Genomic DNA, 16708 nt, shown 5'->3' with positions numbered 1-16708 from the left:
AGAAAGTTTCAAAGGTTCAGTTTAATGTCTTCTTGAATGTTCTACTTTGGGGAGAATGAAATCAAAATCCTCCTGTATGGTGAAGCCCGCGGGTAAGGCGGGCAGTGGTATCGCAGCGTCTCTCTCTATGGTGTCAAAAAAAGGGTCTTGTTGGGAAAAGCAATCTACAGCTTCGCGCATGCCATGGAGGCACCCGACGCTGGGCATTAGAGAGAAATTCAAATAGCCATCCTGCCCACCTCCTTTCCAGTTTTCCCCGTCCCACCCTTGCCCCGTGCTTCGAAAGCGATGCTTGGCGACGTCGTGTTTGTATCCTGCCGCATGCGTCGCTGACGTTTTGCATCTTTTTGTCCCCAAGTTTTCCTACACTTCATATACATGCTGGATAGGATTCGACTTGCGCGCCAAGTCCTGATCCAAAACCCTTCGCCCGTCTCTTTGATATTGTTGCGCTGCTAAGAATACTCAGTGCGTCTCGAGGTTCGCAGCCCGCTGAGCTACTCCGGAGACCTTAGGGGACCTGAGTCGATGAGCGCCGACAAGGACCAAACCACTTTGAGGGCTACCCTTAGTGTCGTCTGGGACGACCGTATCCACGGTTGCTTTTGCTGTAAAAGCCACCTTCATTGATACCTGGGGTATATCTGTCGCCCATGAGACGATTGTTTAGTATCGTCTCTCACGATCGTCGCTGCGCGAGCCGAAGGTTCCACGGTCGCCTTGCCTGTAAGGGCCGCCCTCATTGATACCCGGGAGATACCTATCGCTCAGGGGACGAGGGTTGCGACGACCATTGCCGCCGCCGCCGCCACCGCCGCCGCCGCCGTTTCTTCGATTGCGGCGAGGGCCTGATCCGCGGTGGGGTCCGCTGTCGAAGCCCCGTCTGCGTTGCGCATCTCTCTCTCTGTGCGGTGGGCGAATGCCGACAAAGACTTCTTGGCCGCGGTCGACGAAACTATCGCCTTGCTCGAAAGTGTAGCGGTTGATCTCGGTCTCGGGACCCATGTCGCGCTTAAGGTCTTGGGTGTAGAATGAACGCATGTTGCGGATTCGTCTGCTGGCGAGATCGTCGGAGACGGGCTGGAACGTGATCGGGGGGTTCTTGCGCGTCGTTTGGACAGGGCCACCTGGGAAATTTTGGATCTGACGAGAGCCTCTGCCTCCAGGGCCGCGGGGCGGGTCCCGGTCTCCTCTGGGTCCAAGGGGCGCTCCCTCTGTGCCTCTGGCCCGAGGTCCCAAAGGAATCGCGTTCACGTCCTTGACAGCGGGCCCGGAAGGGATAGGTCTGGTAGGCTCCGGGGCGGCTAGCGCGGGCGGAGGCGCGGTGCCCGAATCCAGGCGGGCAACGACGAACCCATCGTCCTCACGATCGAAAATGACCTCCCAGCGAGCTCCTCTCCGGCTGTGTCCCTGGGTTTCTTCCTCGTCGATCCACTCCCGAACCTTCTCGGGAGGGACAAAGTCCACCCAAAGTGGCTTGCGCTCACGCTCATCGGGCCAGATGACGTCATGTAAGGCGTTGCGGACGCGAGAAGCCTGAGATGTGGTTTTGAAGACCGCAAAAGCATGAGTCCTAATTTGGTCGACGAAGAACTCTTCGATATCGCCTTCGTCGGCATCGGTGCCGGCCGGGGTCGCAAGCTGAAGCAGATGAGCCTGAACCACGTTCTCGCGAAGAGGCCTCATGAAGTTCTTGATGTAAAGAGCTCTGGTTGCGGGGTGGACGGATGGCTGCACGTCGCGCTCATACTCCATAACATCGCCTGCTCCCTGCCCGATAGGGGACTGTGTATCATTCGCGTCCTTGGTTTGGTCTGCGATGTCTGCTGATTCGGGAGCCGGGGCAGAATCATCGGCAACCGTAGCCGCGGGTTCATTCTGCGCCTCATCGTTTGATGTCATTGCGACGTCTTCAACATCTCCCTTAGTCTCGGGTTCGTCCTGTTCCATGGGCTCGTCTTCAGGCTGGGGTACATTCTCGGAAACGGCCTTTGCATCATTGGCGATATCTTCGGCAAGACTGGTATTCTCCATCAACTCGTCCTTGATGTTGCTGATGACCCCAGTCACCCCAGAAGGCTCTGAAGATTGCACCTCGTCGTCCTCTTGCGCCTTGAGGCGTTTGCGGGAGGCGTCCTCTAGGGGCTCGGCAGGGCTCTCTGAACGGCGCTTTCGCTTTTGAGCATCCTGGGCTATCTCGGCAGGCGCAGGAGGGGTTATTTCGGCCGAAGGCAAGCCTTCTTGGAGTGCAGCCGGGGCATCTTGTTTGTCATCACTCTCGGGGGCTACCGCCGGGGCGTCGCTGTTGGTCTTGGAAATTGGGGAGGCAGACTCGGGCGCGGGCGCGGGCGCGGTTTCGGGTTCGACAGGCGCAGCATCAGGTTCGGCATGCGCCGATTCCTTGGGGGCCTCGTCGACAGAAGCAGAGTCCGCAGACGGCTCATCAGCTCCTACAGCCTGAGGTTCGGAAGTCTCAGCAGGCTCGGGTTCGGAGGCCTCCGCCTCGTTCTCGGCGGCTGCATTGCTGGCATCGTCTTCGGTGAGTCGCGAGACGAGGTCCTGCTTAAGGCCGGCTATGGCAAGCCCTCGCCGCTTCAACTCAGCCTTGAGTTGGACGACGGTTTGCTTGCTCCAGTCCTTCATCGTGAATAATTGCTGCGTCGCAACGAGTGTCGCATAGCTCGAATGCTAGATAAAATGAAAAAGTGATATTGGGCGCGTGATCAAAGCGATATTTGCGCGTTGCCGATGTTGTTTGCGCGTGTTGCGATGTGTCAGGTTGGCGATGCTGAGTAGAAGGTGGACAACCGGGAAGGCAAGTCGTCGTTGGGTCGCTTCCAAGTTGAGCGCGTCGTCGCGACCTGAAAAATTGCCCCGTCATGCAAATCAGAGCCTCTCCACTGAGCTACTGGTACTTGGTACGCTAAGGTAGACAAAGTCGCTCTAGTGCAGGGGTTGCCTCCCACCCTCACAGTGATCGATCCCGTCTGGGAAGGATGTCATCTCTGCGCGCGGCCCCACAACTTTTCGCGCCGTCATCTGCCGGGAGATCAATCACGTGGTTCAAAGCGTTGACTTCGTCTCAAGTCTGGCATTTTGCGCGCCGCTCTATGCTTGAGCGCAATTTGAACATTTGCTTTATTTTCTAGAGCTAGAGCTACGAATTTTTTTTTTACACCTTGCTCTGATAATTTTGAACATGAGGAAAGAAGTGACAAGGGATACCCGATGGCTCCTGCTTCTTCTGTTCGCATCAACATGACTAAGCAAAGATCAGACGGTGAAGCCAGTTGAGCACGGGCCAGGTATCCATTCTAGCAGCGTGGCAGCATGGCACCAGCCGCCAGCCGCCGTACCTTACCTTAATTCTTGGAACCTGGGCTATTTTTTGGTCTCACCGCGTCGACATCAATTGAAAGGGGAATTCCAACGGCTTTTGTCTCGCGCCGTTTTCGTCGCGAACAATGCCACAGGCCCTTTGCGCCTTTCTGCTTTGCAACTTTCTGTTCAAGGGACAACAGAGCTCCGCCATCTCCCTGGCCTCCTGCCTTGCTGCGCGGTTTTGCCGCAGATGGTTGAGATAAAAATTGCTACAGATGAAGAAGCGACAAGTGTCGGCTCGACAAAGAAATGCATCTCTACGGCTTCTCTCGGCAGGCACGATCGTGAGATATCAAAAGACGTGACTTCCCCAGCACCAGCGACCTGCCAAACACAACCACCAGACTTCAAATCCCTACACGCCGCTCATCCTTATTATCCTCCAGAATCATCTCACAAAACCTCATACTTTCCAATGGACCGGCCTTCATCAGGCTCCGTACGGAGTATTTCGCCATTTCAAACCCCCCAGCACTCCCGCCTTCTGGATCACAGCTTTCTCGGCGCGACGCCTCTCACGGAGACTCCGGCAACAAGCGCAAGCATCGGCAGAGGGGGCACTCCTGGTTCGGACAGGGTCTTGTCAGGCCGTGTCAAAAAGTCGACTCACAGAACACCTTTGCGCAAGGAAGATGTTCTCAGTGAGAAGGAGAAGGGGGAGGAACAGCGGCAACTGAAAGAGATGATGGAGGAAGTGAAGCTCTTTCCTAGAAGCGACAGTTGGGCCGATGACGAATTCAAACTGTTCAAAATTTTGTTCATGAGACAATACAGCCCTCTGCTGCCAGGTGACTGGCAGATGAGCTTCAGAGGCATCCCAATTCCCGATATCCTATTTGCCAGCTCCGTTGCACACCCACCCATCATCAACACGCGGTCCGGCAACGATTTCAAAGGTGGGGCTTGATGCTTCAACTTGATGGTATTGAGTGCTAACTCGGCTCCAGCGACGAAAGCTTTGGCTCGCCTCATTGACCTGACGAGAGAGGTTCGAGGCTTGGCTCAGACAGGCCAAAGGCACAGAGCGAGCGCGCTGATCACGAAGAGACTCCAGGAGTACGCCAAATGGGCTGAGCACGATGGAGAGTACGACACACTTGATTACGTGCCGAACATCATTATCGACGCCGTCGACACGTCTCAGACGCCGCAGGCAATTGAGGAGCACATGCAGAACCGGCTAAGAATCGCCGCCGCAAGTCAACGCGCTCACTGGAGAGCTGAACGGGCACCTGAAAGCGGTCATGAGGAGAAGGAAGAGAATGGGTACGCGTCAGAAGTCGACCCCGAGGAGGCTGAGCCCGAGGACAACAGGATTGTTCTTGTGCCGGACAAGTACCCGACGCCGTCACCGCAAAAGGCCGACTTGCCTCCGTCGACCCCGCATCGAAACGGGATCAACGGCGATGGCATCAGCGAGCATAGCAGCCCGAGCGAAAACTCCGAGAGCGCCGAGCAGCCGGACGAACTCTGGGCCGGCGAGTATACGCGGCGCCCACCTGTCATTTACGGACTGTTCGTTGTCAACACATCGGTCATGGTGCTCACTATTGACTCGGCAAAGGAACAGGACGCTGCTGGGAGTTACCAGGTGGAAGTCGGCTTCAGCAAACGTGGCCAGGACGTGTGGAACGCGATCACCATTGCCATCGTTGTCTGTCTGGCCAGGGACACCATCGTGGAAATGAGGAAGAACTTTGAGACTTCGGTTTTGGACGAGTCGAGCGACCCTGACGCTTGATATGACGGTATGAATGATATGAGGCCCCGGCACGGCAGCAAGCGTCGTTTGGTCTTTCTTTTCTCTTTGTTTACGGCGGCAAGCAGTCCTTTGGAATGCGTATACCCATTTCTGTTTTGGCGAACGCTGCAGATACCCATTTCCAGAGTAGAATCCTTGGCAACTATGTTCCCCAACAAGGCATCATAAGATTAGCTGCATCCTTATTTCTCTAAAGATCATCCGTACTGTGCGCTCAGCTGAGCAGATGGCATGACTTTCACTGGGCAGGGATGACATTCCAAAACTAGGCGATTGGCTCGTCAATCTGGGGCATCGTTACAAGCCTTGACGACCCCTCACTTGGGACATGTGCGCATTATCGACAAGTGTCTTGATCCTGACTTCACGGCTCCTATCACCGACCTGAAGCGCCGAGCCTTGAGACGAATTCGTCGGATCCGGCCCTGACGGGATCCAAGTCGTCCCGCGACCGATCCTGTCTCCATGAGGGTGCTCGGCTCTTGGCTCGGAGTCATGCAGATCGGAGGTCGGCCGCCGAAGCAAGAGAAAACACAGGATGTGACGAAGCAAGGCAGAAAAGTCGACGACTCTAATCAATTCGCCTCTTAACACCGAGGATGGCGCTGTACGACCTCGGGATTACGTATCCTATTTTTTTCGTAATGGCGTTGGAGGGGTGCCGACATAGGACACCGACTGCCTTATTCGTCACCGCCACGATTCCCCATACCGCAAAATGCCCCGTTACCCTGTCAGCTTATTCAGGTCGCCTGTCACTGGGCCATCGCCTTGCCCGTCCTGCAGGCCAGGTTCTCGGAGCCGGATTCCGGTCCACTACGAGCTGCAGGTACTTTGGGGGCCTTTTCTCACAGTGAGGGAAGGGAATGTCAAGGAAGCGTCTGGTGGTGTGCTGCGTGGAGGGATGATAGGTCAAGAGCCGAGCCATCCTGCTCTGATTCGGCCGGGGAAGGAATCGAATTTTCACAATGGAGGGCTGCCATTCTCGATTCTTGTGTCCTGTTCCCTGCGCTAGGGGTGGCTGGCGGCGGTGTAAGTCAAATCCTGCTATTTCAAGACTTGACATGTGTGTAGTAGCACACGCAGTAACACATCATCCTGCTGCTGCTGCTGCTGCCGCGGCGCCGCCTTTGTCGGGCTCGGAGAGCGAGCTGGCCCAGCGAGGTGTGTTGCATTGCATCCTGGGAGGGCTTACTACGACAGAGTATGGTACCTTCTGGGGCCCTGTACCTTGGTCGATTCCAGAGCGCTGGAGGGGAGGGGACCGGAGACCGAACTGGCGGGCATAGCGCTGCGCGAGGGTGGATTTGATTTGTGACCTAGACCTGGGCTTGATGAGGAGGGGACCATTGCCCTTCTCTCTCTCTTTTTTCTGCCGTATCTCGCTTGGCCGACGGGAGTGTGCCGCGCTGATGTGAGAGATGATCGGGTTGTCTAATCTGATGTGATGTTGTCTTCTCAGACGGGGGGACGGGTGGGATGGGACGGTGCCCAAGGATACCTGACTGTAGATCAATCTGTTTGCTGGAGGTGCAAGTCATGGCGTGTCGGTGAAGTCCTAGGGCACAAGTCAGTTGGCGTGACATTCGGCTTTACTGAGAGAGCATTAGAGTTCAAATTCTTTCCTCCGGGGCCCAAGGGTCTGGCGCAGAACAACATGGAGACAGCGTTGCTCGCCAGACGTGCCGATTGATCCATTCTCGAGACAAGCAAATCAGAGCGTGCTGGCGGATGGAGTAGTCCAGGGTGTCCAGGGGAGCCGGCCCAGGCCAACCGGGAAAGGCTAATTACGGCGTATTGTTCGGGTTTAGGCTGGAGATTTAGGGTAGATAGGTCGTGTCATTTGCTCCCCGGCTGTCGTTATCTCGCCTTTGCTCGGCTAGATGTGATTATTGATGGTTGTGTAAGGGGAAAGAAAAGGGGGCATGATGATGAGGACAGATGAAGGAATATTGACTGCGCAAAGACGACAAGGTCGTGAACGCAAAGTTAGTTTGGGGAGGCAGGACAGCGACAAAACAAATCGAAAAAGAACAAGGCGAAAAAAAAACAAACATGCTTCAAATATTCCCCAAACAGCATTAGTTCGACCCTCCGTGTCATCAATGCCGCGATGCGATGCTGGACTGGACGCAGCAAGGTGGACTCGAGTCGGGTGGATATTGCTAAACTCGGTGGACCACGCACCCATGTCTTGAGTGTCTAGCGACATGCCACGGGCGGCCAATCAGCAGCCACATGTTGTAATCCGTGACCTGTCAGCCCAGATCACCCAACGACGGGCTCCGATTTTCCCCCATTCTCGTCCGTCACTCGTCATTGGGAACCCAGCGTGGGCTGTCTGTTCTCGTGATTTCTGCCAGCGCCGCGTACAGTTGCACGTTCTCGTCCGCCCATCACCATCGCCCTGTTCGCCCTTGTCGCCTCGTTGTGTGTGTGTGTCGAGGTACACCACGGCCACCACGCACATCGCTACCACGCTTCCCGCCACTAGCTCAGCGTCCGTCACTTGTCAGGTTCGCTACAGACTCGCTACCGCCTAGCAGGCTACAGCCTCCAGGTCCTCCTCAGAGTCTCGCACCCACCGAGCCAGCCCTCTCACCGCCCGGTGAACCCTCGCAAGCGCCTCCCAGCGCACCGCCAGCCGGGTACGGGTACGGTGCAGCGTGTACGGGTGCCCTGGATAGCCACTGACTGCCCACTGTCAGAGTCGTCTCCCACGAGGGGCTCTTACATGTCCGTCATCATCACCAGCAACACTTGTTGTCTCCTCCTCACCAGCATGCACTCGAAGAAATCACCGCTCTATCCCTCCTAGGCGCTCGTCATCTTCTCACAACCCTCTCCTCCTCCTTCCCCAACCCAACCCCTATTCAGCGTAACTCGGCTTCTCAAGCCCCCCGGGCTCTCGGCCCCTCCATCTCTCACACCACACTGTGTTCGTACAGGCAACCCGAACACGGCGAACCCCTTCGTCCCTTGGATCAACGGTGGCGACCCTCTGTCTCTTCTCAGTCCCCCGGCCGCCGATTCCGCCTTCTTGCTCCGTCATCCGGTTCTCCATCTCCCTCCTGACCTCTTGTCGTCGACTGTGGACGGGGCAATCCCTCCCCTGAACCATCCTCCGGCCTGCCGACTGTCGAACCACCTTTGCAACCGTGGTGGGGTTGTCTAAGTTTGACCTGCTTTTGACTTCTTTCCCTCTTCCTCTACCTCCGTCGACCGCTTTGCCCGTTGAAGTATCCTCTTGCCTCCGAGCCAGCCTGTCGCCTTCCTCCGGTCTGAGCCTCTACTGCTTACGAAGTCATCAAATCCCCCGTGATCGATACCTCGGTGAAGGCTTCTAACAGCAAACCCCTGAATACGAGCCTCTCGGATCTACTGGTCTTGCGGTTTGATACAACACAGACGCCTACCGCAGACATCCACCTCGCACCCACGACCGAGCCGCGCTTCTTCGAATGGCGATGGCCGATGGCATCTCGTCGGCGGCTCAGGGTTCGGCCAAACAGCCCCCCTCGACCATGCGAACCGCCCTTCCATCACGGCGCATGTCCCCGAAAGCCCGAGACGGAGGGCAGCATGGCGCTGTAGAGCACGCGAGAATCCCCAGCCCCGGCCCCAGTGCCGACAACATCGACTCGACGACCCTGCGCCCGGAAATGCGACGCAGTCCGTCGAGCGAAGCCACTTCAATGTCGGTCGCCAGGAGTCCAGCCTCAGTATCCAGCGACAGTTCTCCCCAGGCGAGAAGGACGGAAGCCAGACCCAGCCCGGCACCGACGACCGCGAGTTCTGCATCCGGGCAAACCGGCCAGGTCTGCAGGTAAGGAGACGACAGCCAGACCACCCCCTTTTCTGCAATAAGACTAATCAGCCGCAGCAACTGCGGTACAACAAGGACACCGCTGTGGAGGAGATCGCCTCAGGGAACGACGATTTGCAACGCTTGTGGCCTGTACCAAAAGGCAAGAAACGCTTCGCGGCCAACTAACCTGAAGAAACCGCCGCATCTTGTTGCTGCTACACCAAGGACCGCTCCGCCAAAAATCGCCCCTGCGCCTGGCCCTGGCCCGAAATATCTCAGCGCTCCCGCTCCGACGTATGTCACCGAGGAGCAGGCCCCTTCAGGGACCTGCCCAGGCGGTGGAAAGTGCAATGGCACTGGCGGCGCAGAGGGTTGCAGCGGCTGTCCTGCCTACAACAACCGCGTGTCGAAATCTGCTCACTTGAATGTTGTTCAGGGGCAAGGTTGCGGCGGCGGCGGCGGTGGCAGCTCCTCGAGTCAGCAGCAGCAGCAGCAGCAGCCTGAGCCCATGGCAGTTGACGACCCCGCGGCTCCCGTTGACATTGCTGCTCTGCAAATACAGGGACAAAACTCAAACACGACCGTCGTTATCGCCTGTCAAAATTGCAGCACGACCGTCACGCCCCTGTGGCGACGTGATGAAAGTGGGCACACGATTTGCAATGCTTGCGGTATGTGCCGTCGAAATCTGGGGAAGATCTCGATCTCGATGTGCTGACATAATTAGGTCTCTACTACAAACTTCATGGAGTCCACCGGCCCGTCACCATGAAAAAGTCGACAATCAAGCGAAGGAAACGAGTGATCCCCTCTTCGTTTGGCGGTGAGTGGACTGAAGAGATGCTTGACGGATCAGAAACGCAGAGCATGGCGCCTGAGGGCAGCCCGGAAAGAGGCACGATGAACGAGGACGGGTCTATCAATCTGGGTTTTCGGCATCGCCAGGAGGGCCCCCTGGCTATGCTACCAGATCCTCAGATGCGCCCCAACAGGCAAGGGTCCCCTCTGCCATCGGCGACCGACCTGGCAGCATATCAATCATCGATGCCGCGGACGTCGCATCCCTACACTGGATCGCTCAACGACGACAACCGACTTGCGCCGATCACATCGCTGACCGCAATTGGCGAACGTCAATCGTCTCTGTCACCTGCGTCGTTTCTCCCGCCATCGCGCAAACGGTCCTTGTCTGCTGAAGGAAACCCGGCGGGTGATGGTGGCCCCGACACCTCGAAGCGGCTGTCGTCCATCAAGTCGATCCTGAACCCCACCGACGGGGACGAGAGCCCTACCTACCATTCCGGAGGCGAGGACGCCGCTGAGCACTATGCCCGGTCTGCAATGTCTCCCGCCGGCTCGGCGCCGAGTCCAGGGTCCTACTCCAACACTCGCCTGACGCCCCTGCCCTCGCCGGGGCCCAGCAGCCAGACAAGCCATCCGGGCTACAGCAACCAAGAGAGTGAGAGGGCGAGGGCCGAGAAGAGGGCCGCTCTGACTAGGGAGGCGGAACGGATGAGGGAGATGCTCGCAGCGAAGGAGCGAGAACTTGCGGAACTGAACGACTGAACGAATCTTCCAAACGATACACACGAAAAACGGGATCGGGATATCGGCACGGGGTTATCATGTGCGCGCACATCATGGCTTTGGAGTTGCTTGTGTGAATTTTTGAAACAAGGAGATGGTGGGCGGTAATCTTGTGGTTTTTTGCGCGAAAGTCCAAACGGAGTCATTTTGCTTTGCTTTGCTTCTTCCATTCTTCTTCTTACTCCTTTTTTTACCCCCGGCGAAACGAGAGAGAAAAACAAAAACGGACAGGTCTGGCCTTTACAGGAAAAGGGAGAGGGTGGTGTTGCGCATCTTGGCGCTCAAAACAAAACTGCATCTTATCTGTCCCGGCGTGGCTCACGACGCGGCGGCGTTTCTTCGTATTACGACGACCAAAAAAATCCCTTGTTTTTTGTCCTTTTGTATTTGGACGGGCTATGAAGGGCAAATGCTTCTTTCAAGAGAAAAGGGGGGAGTTTGAATAGTCTCTTCTGCTTTTCCATGGTTTAGATATCGGACCATCGACTGGTAATGGGCTCTACTAGGCCAGGGTAGTGGGACAGACGGCCTGGATGGAGAAAAATTCAAGCATGGCAATTGTCATTGGACAAGATGCCGCGTACGTTGCTGTTTTCCGCCGCAAAAAGTAAAAAAAAAGCGAGCAAGTTTGCACGTCGAGTTGTTCAAGAAAAAGGGGTCTGGGACATCCAAGGTTGGTTGTGTGTTTTCGAGGGCAAAGAAATCAGGTCTGTTAGACTAGCCATTACGGATCCCAAACAATACCCTGCTTTTACCGGCCTCCTTTGTTCTCCTTACACCATCTAAGAAATAAGTGAAATTCATACGATTGCGCCCACCGCAAAGCAGACGCAACATCTTCCCAACCACTGACGCAAGTCCCACACCATGCGCAAACTCATACCAGTAGCGCTTTACAAGTTTCCGAATACAGGCAATGTACAGCGGGCCCGGCGGGCCAGACATCCAGAGGGGGTTTTCTGTTGGGTTTTACAGTTGTTTCCCTTCTTCGTCGGATCTGCCCTCTGCCTCTCTTCTCGGTTCGGTTCTGTTCCCCATGCTTTGTCGCAAGGCCGAAGGTCGCGTTCCCCTCTCTTTTCAGTATCTTGACAATTCGAAAAATCCTCAGCAAATCCGGTTCACATCGTAGCCATCTCTGACCCGTGCCTCCCGCCCCAAAGAAGCTTTGGGAGGGAAACGCATCCGAGATGGGCTTTTTGGTATGTTGTAAAGGGGGGCGGCTAGCTTACACCTGCTCTGCTCCCCAGCCGCCGTCGGCCTCGCGCATGTTGGCTGGCGGCTCGATCTGGGGGACGAACTCGAGGGCGGCGTAGGCGACGCCGATAATGCCGATGATGGAGCCGGCGAGGATCTTGAAGATGCCGTTGTTGATGAGGATGGAGCCGATGAAGATGTAGACTAGAAGCGAGCGTCAGGATCGCAGGTTCTCCAAATCGGGGAGGGCTGCCAGGCTTGAACTTACAGATTCCACGGCCGATGAAGGAGAAGAGGAAGGAGGCGTAGCGGGACACCTGGGGAGGAATCTGGAACTCTGCAATTGGGTTAGACGGGCTTCTGGGAGCTGGAGACAAGGTCAAGTACCAAGAAGAGCGGTGCCTGTGTCCAAGAGGTTAGCTTTGGTTCCCGATCCGACTGTGGTTTTTCGGCAGGGCGCAAACTTACAGAGACCGAAGATAATGACGTAGGCGCCAACAATGATTCCCTGGCTACAGGCGGTTGTTAGTCGGGTCGTACAAACATGGACTGCGTCCCCTTGTCCACAGAATTTTTTGATGCGCGGAGCCGTGCGCGCGCGCTGCGAGATAGCTTCGCGGCAGCGATGCGCAAGCACATGAGATGTCCGACGGGATCGGCTGAGGGCGAGGACACGTACAAGGAGAAGTCGAAGAATTGGGCGATACCACCCAGGACCATAACGGTCGCGGTGACAAGGTTGACGATGCGGCTGTTGGGGGCGATATGTTAGTCCATGGCAATGCGATGGGGTGTCCGGGGGGCACGTACAAGGCGTCGGAGAGCTCCATGTTGGCGATTTAGCTTGGTGGTGGTGGTTTCGGAAAAGTTGATGGGCGGAAGGGGGATATGTAAAGGAAGAAGAAGGGGAAGAAGAAGCTGACGTGGATGGAGACGGAGACGCCAGGCAACTGGATATCGCGGGTCTTTGGGGATGGGGATGTGTGAGTGGGAAACGTGCAAGGTGGGTGCGAAAGGTGTGACGTCCGGAGAAGAGGCTGACGAGTCAAGGTGCAGCACTTGTGTCCAGTGTGTGTTGTGCTTTGCTCCTGAAGCTGGCAAACCTGGCAGATTAGATACAAGGAGTGCAGCCAGCTGTGGATACTGCGACGGGGGTAGGTACCCGGTACTTTGTTAGCTGCTGCCGTGCTGCTGCACCAAACAACCCGAACACGTAGCAGTGCCAACAGGAGGCGCATGTCACCAGCCACACCCAAGCTAACCCACCAGCCTCTCACAGAAGATTTTTTGACACTGACATTTGAAAGCTCTGCGACCGCCTGCCTGAATTGGGGGCCAGCAGGGGTTCAGCGACAATCGCGACGTCAATTGGTGTAGAGGCAAGCTCATTACCTCAGCCGAAGCAAGGTGAGAGCTTCACTTCAACAGCTCCCACTTGATTGATGGTCTGATATTGAGGACTTTTCGACAACGGATTGCTGGTCTCATTGGCTCTTTCGCTTACTACGATGTGAGCGCAATCAACTGGAACTTTCTTTTTCCCATATTTGTACAACAAATTTTGTTTGATGTTCCCGTCATGTTAGCCCTCCGAGCTTCAGTGCCTAGGCAGAGCCACCTCGGCCGGCTGCCGGGGCGAGCTCTGTATGTCGGTGTCTTGAGTTTCCGGAGGTCGATACACATGCCTCCCGTGCAGACGAAGCATCACTCTGCGATTAAGGATATTAGGAACATTGGCATCATTGCTCATGTTGACGCTGTGAGTGCGCCATTCACAGCTTGCAGGATGAGATTGCTGATGACCTGAAGGGTAAAACGACCACCACTGAGCGCATGTTATACTATAGCGGCGTGACTCGTCGAGTTGGAGGTAAGAACTTTTGTGAGGAGTCGTTCTGGTGGATGAGAGTTGCGGATGGGCAGTGAGAGTCTGCAGGATCATGAGCTGATGTCAGGATCCAGATGTCGATGCCGGAAACACCGTAACGGACTTTCTTGACTTGGAAAGAGAAAGGGGCATCACGATTCAGTCAGCAGCCATCACTTTCAACTGGCCTCTACCAGAAGACTGCCAGCCTGGAAAGCCTCCCAAGACTATCAACCTCATCGATACCCCCGGTCATCAGGACTTCAGATTCGAAGTCGACAGGTGTCTTCCTGTTCTTGATGGTGCAGTGTGCATCATTGACTCTGTGAAGGGTGTGGAGGCTCACACAGAGAGAGTGTGGGCTTCTGCGCATGAGCACAAGATCCCGCGTATCGTCTTCGTCAACAAACTGGACCGAGACGGCGCATCATTCCGCAAGTCGGTGCTTGAGATTGGTTCTCGTCTCGGCGGATGGCCACTAGTATGTCAGATACCATGGTGGGAGGGCGACCAATTCGTCGGCGTTGTCGATATCATCAACCGCGTCGGATACAGGTGGAAGGCCGAAAAGCAAAAGACAAAGTACGAATTCGCCGAACTTCAGGAGGTGCTTTCGGGCAACCCTCTTCTTGCGGAGATCGAGACGGCTCGCGAAAAACTGATCGAAGGAGTCGCCGAGTGGGATGAGGCCATTATGGATCTCTTCGTTGACGATCCCACCAAGATCACCAGTGAAATGCTCAAAGAGGCTGTCCGCAACGTCATTCGCAGCGGCGACGGAAATGCCATCCCCGTCCTGGCGGGCGCCAGTTTCCGACACATTGGCGTCGAGCCTCTGATGGACGCCATCGTCGACTACCTGCCTAGTCCAGACGAACGTCCAGAGCTCGAGGTTCGCGTGGGAGCCAACAAACAAGAGCTCCAGAAGCTTCTGGATAACACTAACAAGCATAACAAGAAGGCCAGCCACGGCCAGGTTGCTGCTGTAGCGTCTGTCTTCAAGGTCTTCCACCATCCCAAGGAAGGAACTCTGAGCTTCGTCCGCGTTTACCACGGCGATCTTCACCGGAACTCGTCTACCTGGAACACCCACATCCAGCAGTCGGAGAAGCCTTTCGGTCTGGTACAAATATCTGCGGAGAAGACCGAAGACGTGCAGCATCTGGCAACGGGCCAAATTGGTGCCATCAAGGGGCTGAAGAAGGCTCGCACGGGCGACACTCTTCTCGCATCTGTCGGCAACAAGCAAGTTCCAGATAGTCTGAAGCATGTTCACATAAGACCGCCCGAGATCCCCCCAGCGGTTGCATTCCTTGCCATCGATCCTCAGGGCATGACTGCCGCCAAGGAGCTTGAGATTGCCCTAGACAACGCATCCCGAGAAGACCCCAGTCTCAGATGGACGCGCGACGAGAAGACTGAGCAGTTCATCCTCCAGGGCATGGGCAAGCTCCACCTTGATATCGCGGTCCACAACCTCAAGCAAAACCCCAAGGTCCAAGCCGATTTCGGCCCCATTGAGGTCGACTACAAGGAGTGCATCACTGCCCCGATCGGACCTCACCACGTCACGTATGACAGAGTGGTCGCGAGCAAGTCTGGCAGGGTGTCATGCAGCGCGACCCTTGAGCCGCTTGAAGAGCACCACCGGCAGGCCGCCCTTGAACCAACTGTCGAGCGCGATGGCAATATGATCCATGTCATCATCGACTTACCCGAAGAGGGCTATTTCCCCAGCTTTGACCCTGAAGAAGCCCGTCAACAGCTAATCAACGGAGTAGTCGCCGCACTCGCACGTGGTCCGCGCCGCGGTTCACCTGTACAGGGCTGCCACATCACAATTAAAGTCGTTGCCACCGAGGTTGAGAACCCATCAGGAGGACACTTCACAGGCGCCGCAAGCCGTGCTGTCCGCGAAGCCCTCCGCGAAGCCCACACCACGCGCCAGGCGGTTGGTGTTATGGAGCCTGTCATGCTGGTGCACATCAGCTGTCCCGAGGCCGCGGCGGGCATGGTGCAGCACGACATCAGCTCTGGCGCGGGAGGCCATGTGTTGGAGATCAATGACAAGTCTGCCGAGTCGAGTTCAACGATTGATGTCAGCAGAATATATGCTCCCCCGGACCCTTACGACAGTGTCGCATCCCTGAGGGGCAAGAAGTCCATGGCCAGGACGGTGGAGATCGTGGCTAAGGTGCCCTTCAAGGAGGTCCTCAACTTTGATGAGCATTTGAGAGGCAAGACTGGCGGACGGCACTCGATGACTATGGCGTTTGACAGCTTTGACCGCGTCGTGGGCTCCAGGGAGAAGGCATTGTAAAGATAAGACACGTGATGTACTATATAATCCAAAAGGGAGGTGCCGATATACGGCAATTGTGAAGAGAAATTTTCAAACACATCCAACTCATTAATCGAATGGACACTGCACATATGATGTGGATATTCACAAGGAAACAGTGGCCAGCGGGCATCTTAAATCACGGAAAAATGACTAAGCCAGGTTGTGAGAGGCTTTGAATCTCCGGAAGCCGAATATCGTTCCAACGCAGTGAAGAGAGCAAAAACAACAACCTGGGCCAAAAAAAACAAAAACAAATGTAGCACGACCTGGTTTCGATCCAGGGACCTCTGGGTTATGAGCCCAGCGCTCTACCCCTGAGCTACCGTGCTTGCACTGTGTTGGAAAACTTCTTGCCTCACGAGATATGTAGGCCTGGTGGGGGCTAGGTGTGACTCGGACGTACAAGTGAATTCTCTTCGACAGCGTCTCTAATGCAACTCGAACGTTACTCAACAGAAAAGCATAATACTAAAGTAGTCCTTGGCCTAATTCAAATCACAATATTAGATATTGTGAGCTTTTGTGAGGCTTTCTCGTTTCTTGTACTCGTGTGCTGATGATTTTTCGTCGTAGCTGTCTATTCAACATCTCCCTGTTTGTTATCACACACCAAGTCAGTAATATGGGAGTGTTCTAGTCACATAGCTAGACTTTCTGAAAGATAGGGGTGACTGAGAATATGCTATGTACACAGTGTTTTCCAGCAGCAATGCCGCAGTCTTGCAGATTGCACACCTCGTATAAACTACTATATTAGAGAAATGC

The 16708-nt window shown here is 55.6% G+C and overlaps 5 protein-coding genes across 5 annotated transcripts; 3 read left to right on the top strand and 2 right to left on the bottom strand.

The window, feature by feature from the left end:
- Positions 1 to 666: 666 nt before the first annotated feature.
- THO1 lies at positions 667 to 2643 on the bottom strand (the record flags this gene model as incomplete). Its single annotated transcript, XM_036636574.1, has 1 exon — positions 667 to 2643. One exon carries the CDS (start codon positions 2641 to 2643, stop codon positions 667 to 669), a length of 1977 nt encoding a protein of 658 aa, XP_036498267.1.
- A 1153-nt stretch (positions 2644 to 3796) lies between these two features.
- Positions 3797 to 5122, top strand: CGCS363_v004724 (uncharacterized protein; the record flags this gene model as incomplete). The annotated part of the gene is made up of 2 exons (XM_036636573.1): positions 3797 to 4277; positions 4329 to 5122. The coding sequence occupies 2 exons, from the start codon at positions 3797 to 3799 to the stop codon at positions 5120 to 5122; spliced, it is 1275 nt and encodes a 424-aa protein (XP_036498268.1).
- A 3545-nt stretch (positions 5123 to 8667) lies between these two features.
- Positions 8668 to 10517, top strand: sre (GATA-type transcription factor sre; the record flags this gene model as incomplete). Its single annotated transcript, XM_036636572.1, has 5 exons — positions 8668 to 8815; positions 8890 to 8969; positions 9027 to 9101; positions 9145 to 9622; positions 9679 to 10517. 5 exons carry the CDS (start codon positions 8668 to 8670, stop codon positions 10515 to 10517), a joined length of 1620 nt encoding a protein of 539 aa, XP_036498261.1.
- A 1246-nt stretch (positions 10518 to 11763) lies between these two features.
- Positions 11764 to 12562, bottom strand: tvp15 (Golgi apparatus membrane protein tvp15; the record flags this gene model as incomplete). The annotated part of the gene is made up of 6 exons (XM_036636571.1): positions 11764 to 11936; positions 12001 to 12069; positions 12120 to 12134; positions 12201 to 12244; positions 12412 to 12483; positions 12543 to 12562. 6 exons carry the CDS (start codon positions 12560 to 12562, stop codon positions 11764 to 11766), a joined length of 393 nt encoding a protein of 130 aa, XP_036498262.1.
- A 749-nt stretch (positions 12563 to 13311) lies between these two features.
- On the top strand, positions 13312 to 15919 carry CGCS363_v004721 (Ribosome-releasing factor 2; the record flags this gene model as incomplete). The annotated part of the gene is made up of 3 exons (XM_036636570.1): positions 13312 to 13491; positions 13542 to 13602; positions 13695 to 15919. The coding sequence occupies 3 exons, from the start codon at positions 13312 to 13314 to the stop codon at positions 15917 to 15919; spliced, it is 2466 nt and encodes an 821-aa protein (XP_036498263.1).
- Positions 15920 to 16708: the final 789 nt, after the last annotated feature.

The sequence above is a fragment of the Colletotrichum siamense genome (assembly GCF_013390195.1).
Source record: "Colletotrichum siamense strain Cg363 chromosome Unknown KSG_Cg363_contig03, whole genome shotgun sequence".
Taxonomy (NCBI): Eukaryota; Fungi; Ascomycota; class Sordariomycetes; order Glomerellales; family Glomerellaceae; genus Colletotrichum; species Colletotrichum siamense.
The sequence above is the reverse complement of the archived record's forward strand: the minus strand, read 5'-3'. Positions and strand labels throughout refer to the sequence as shown.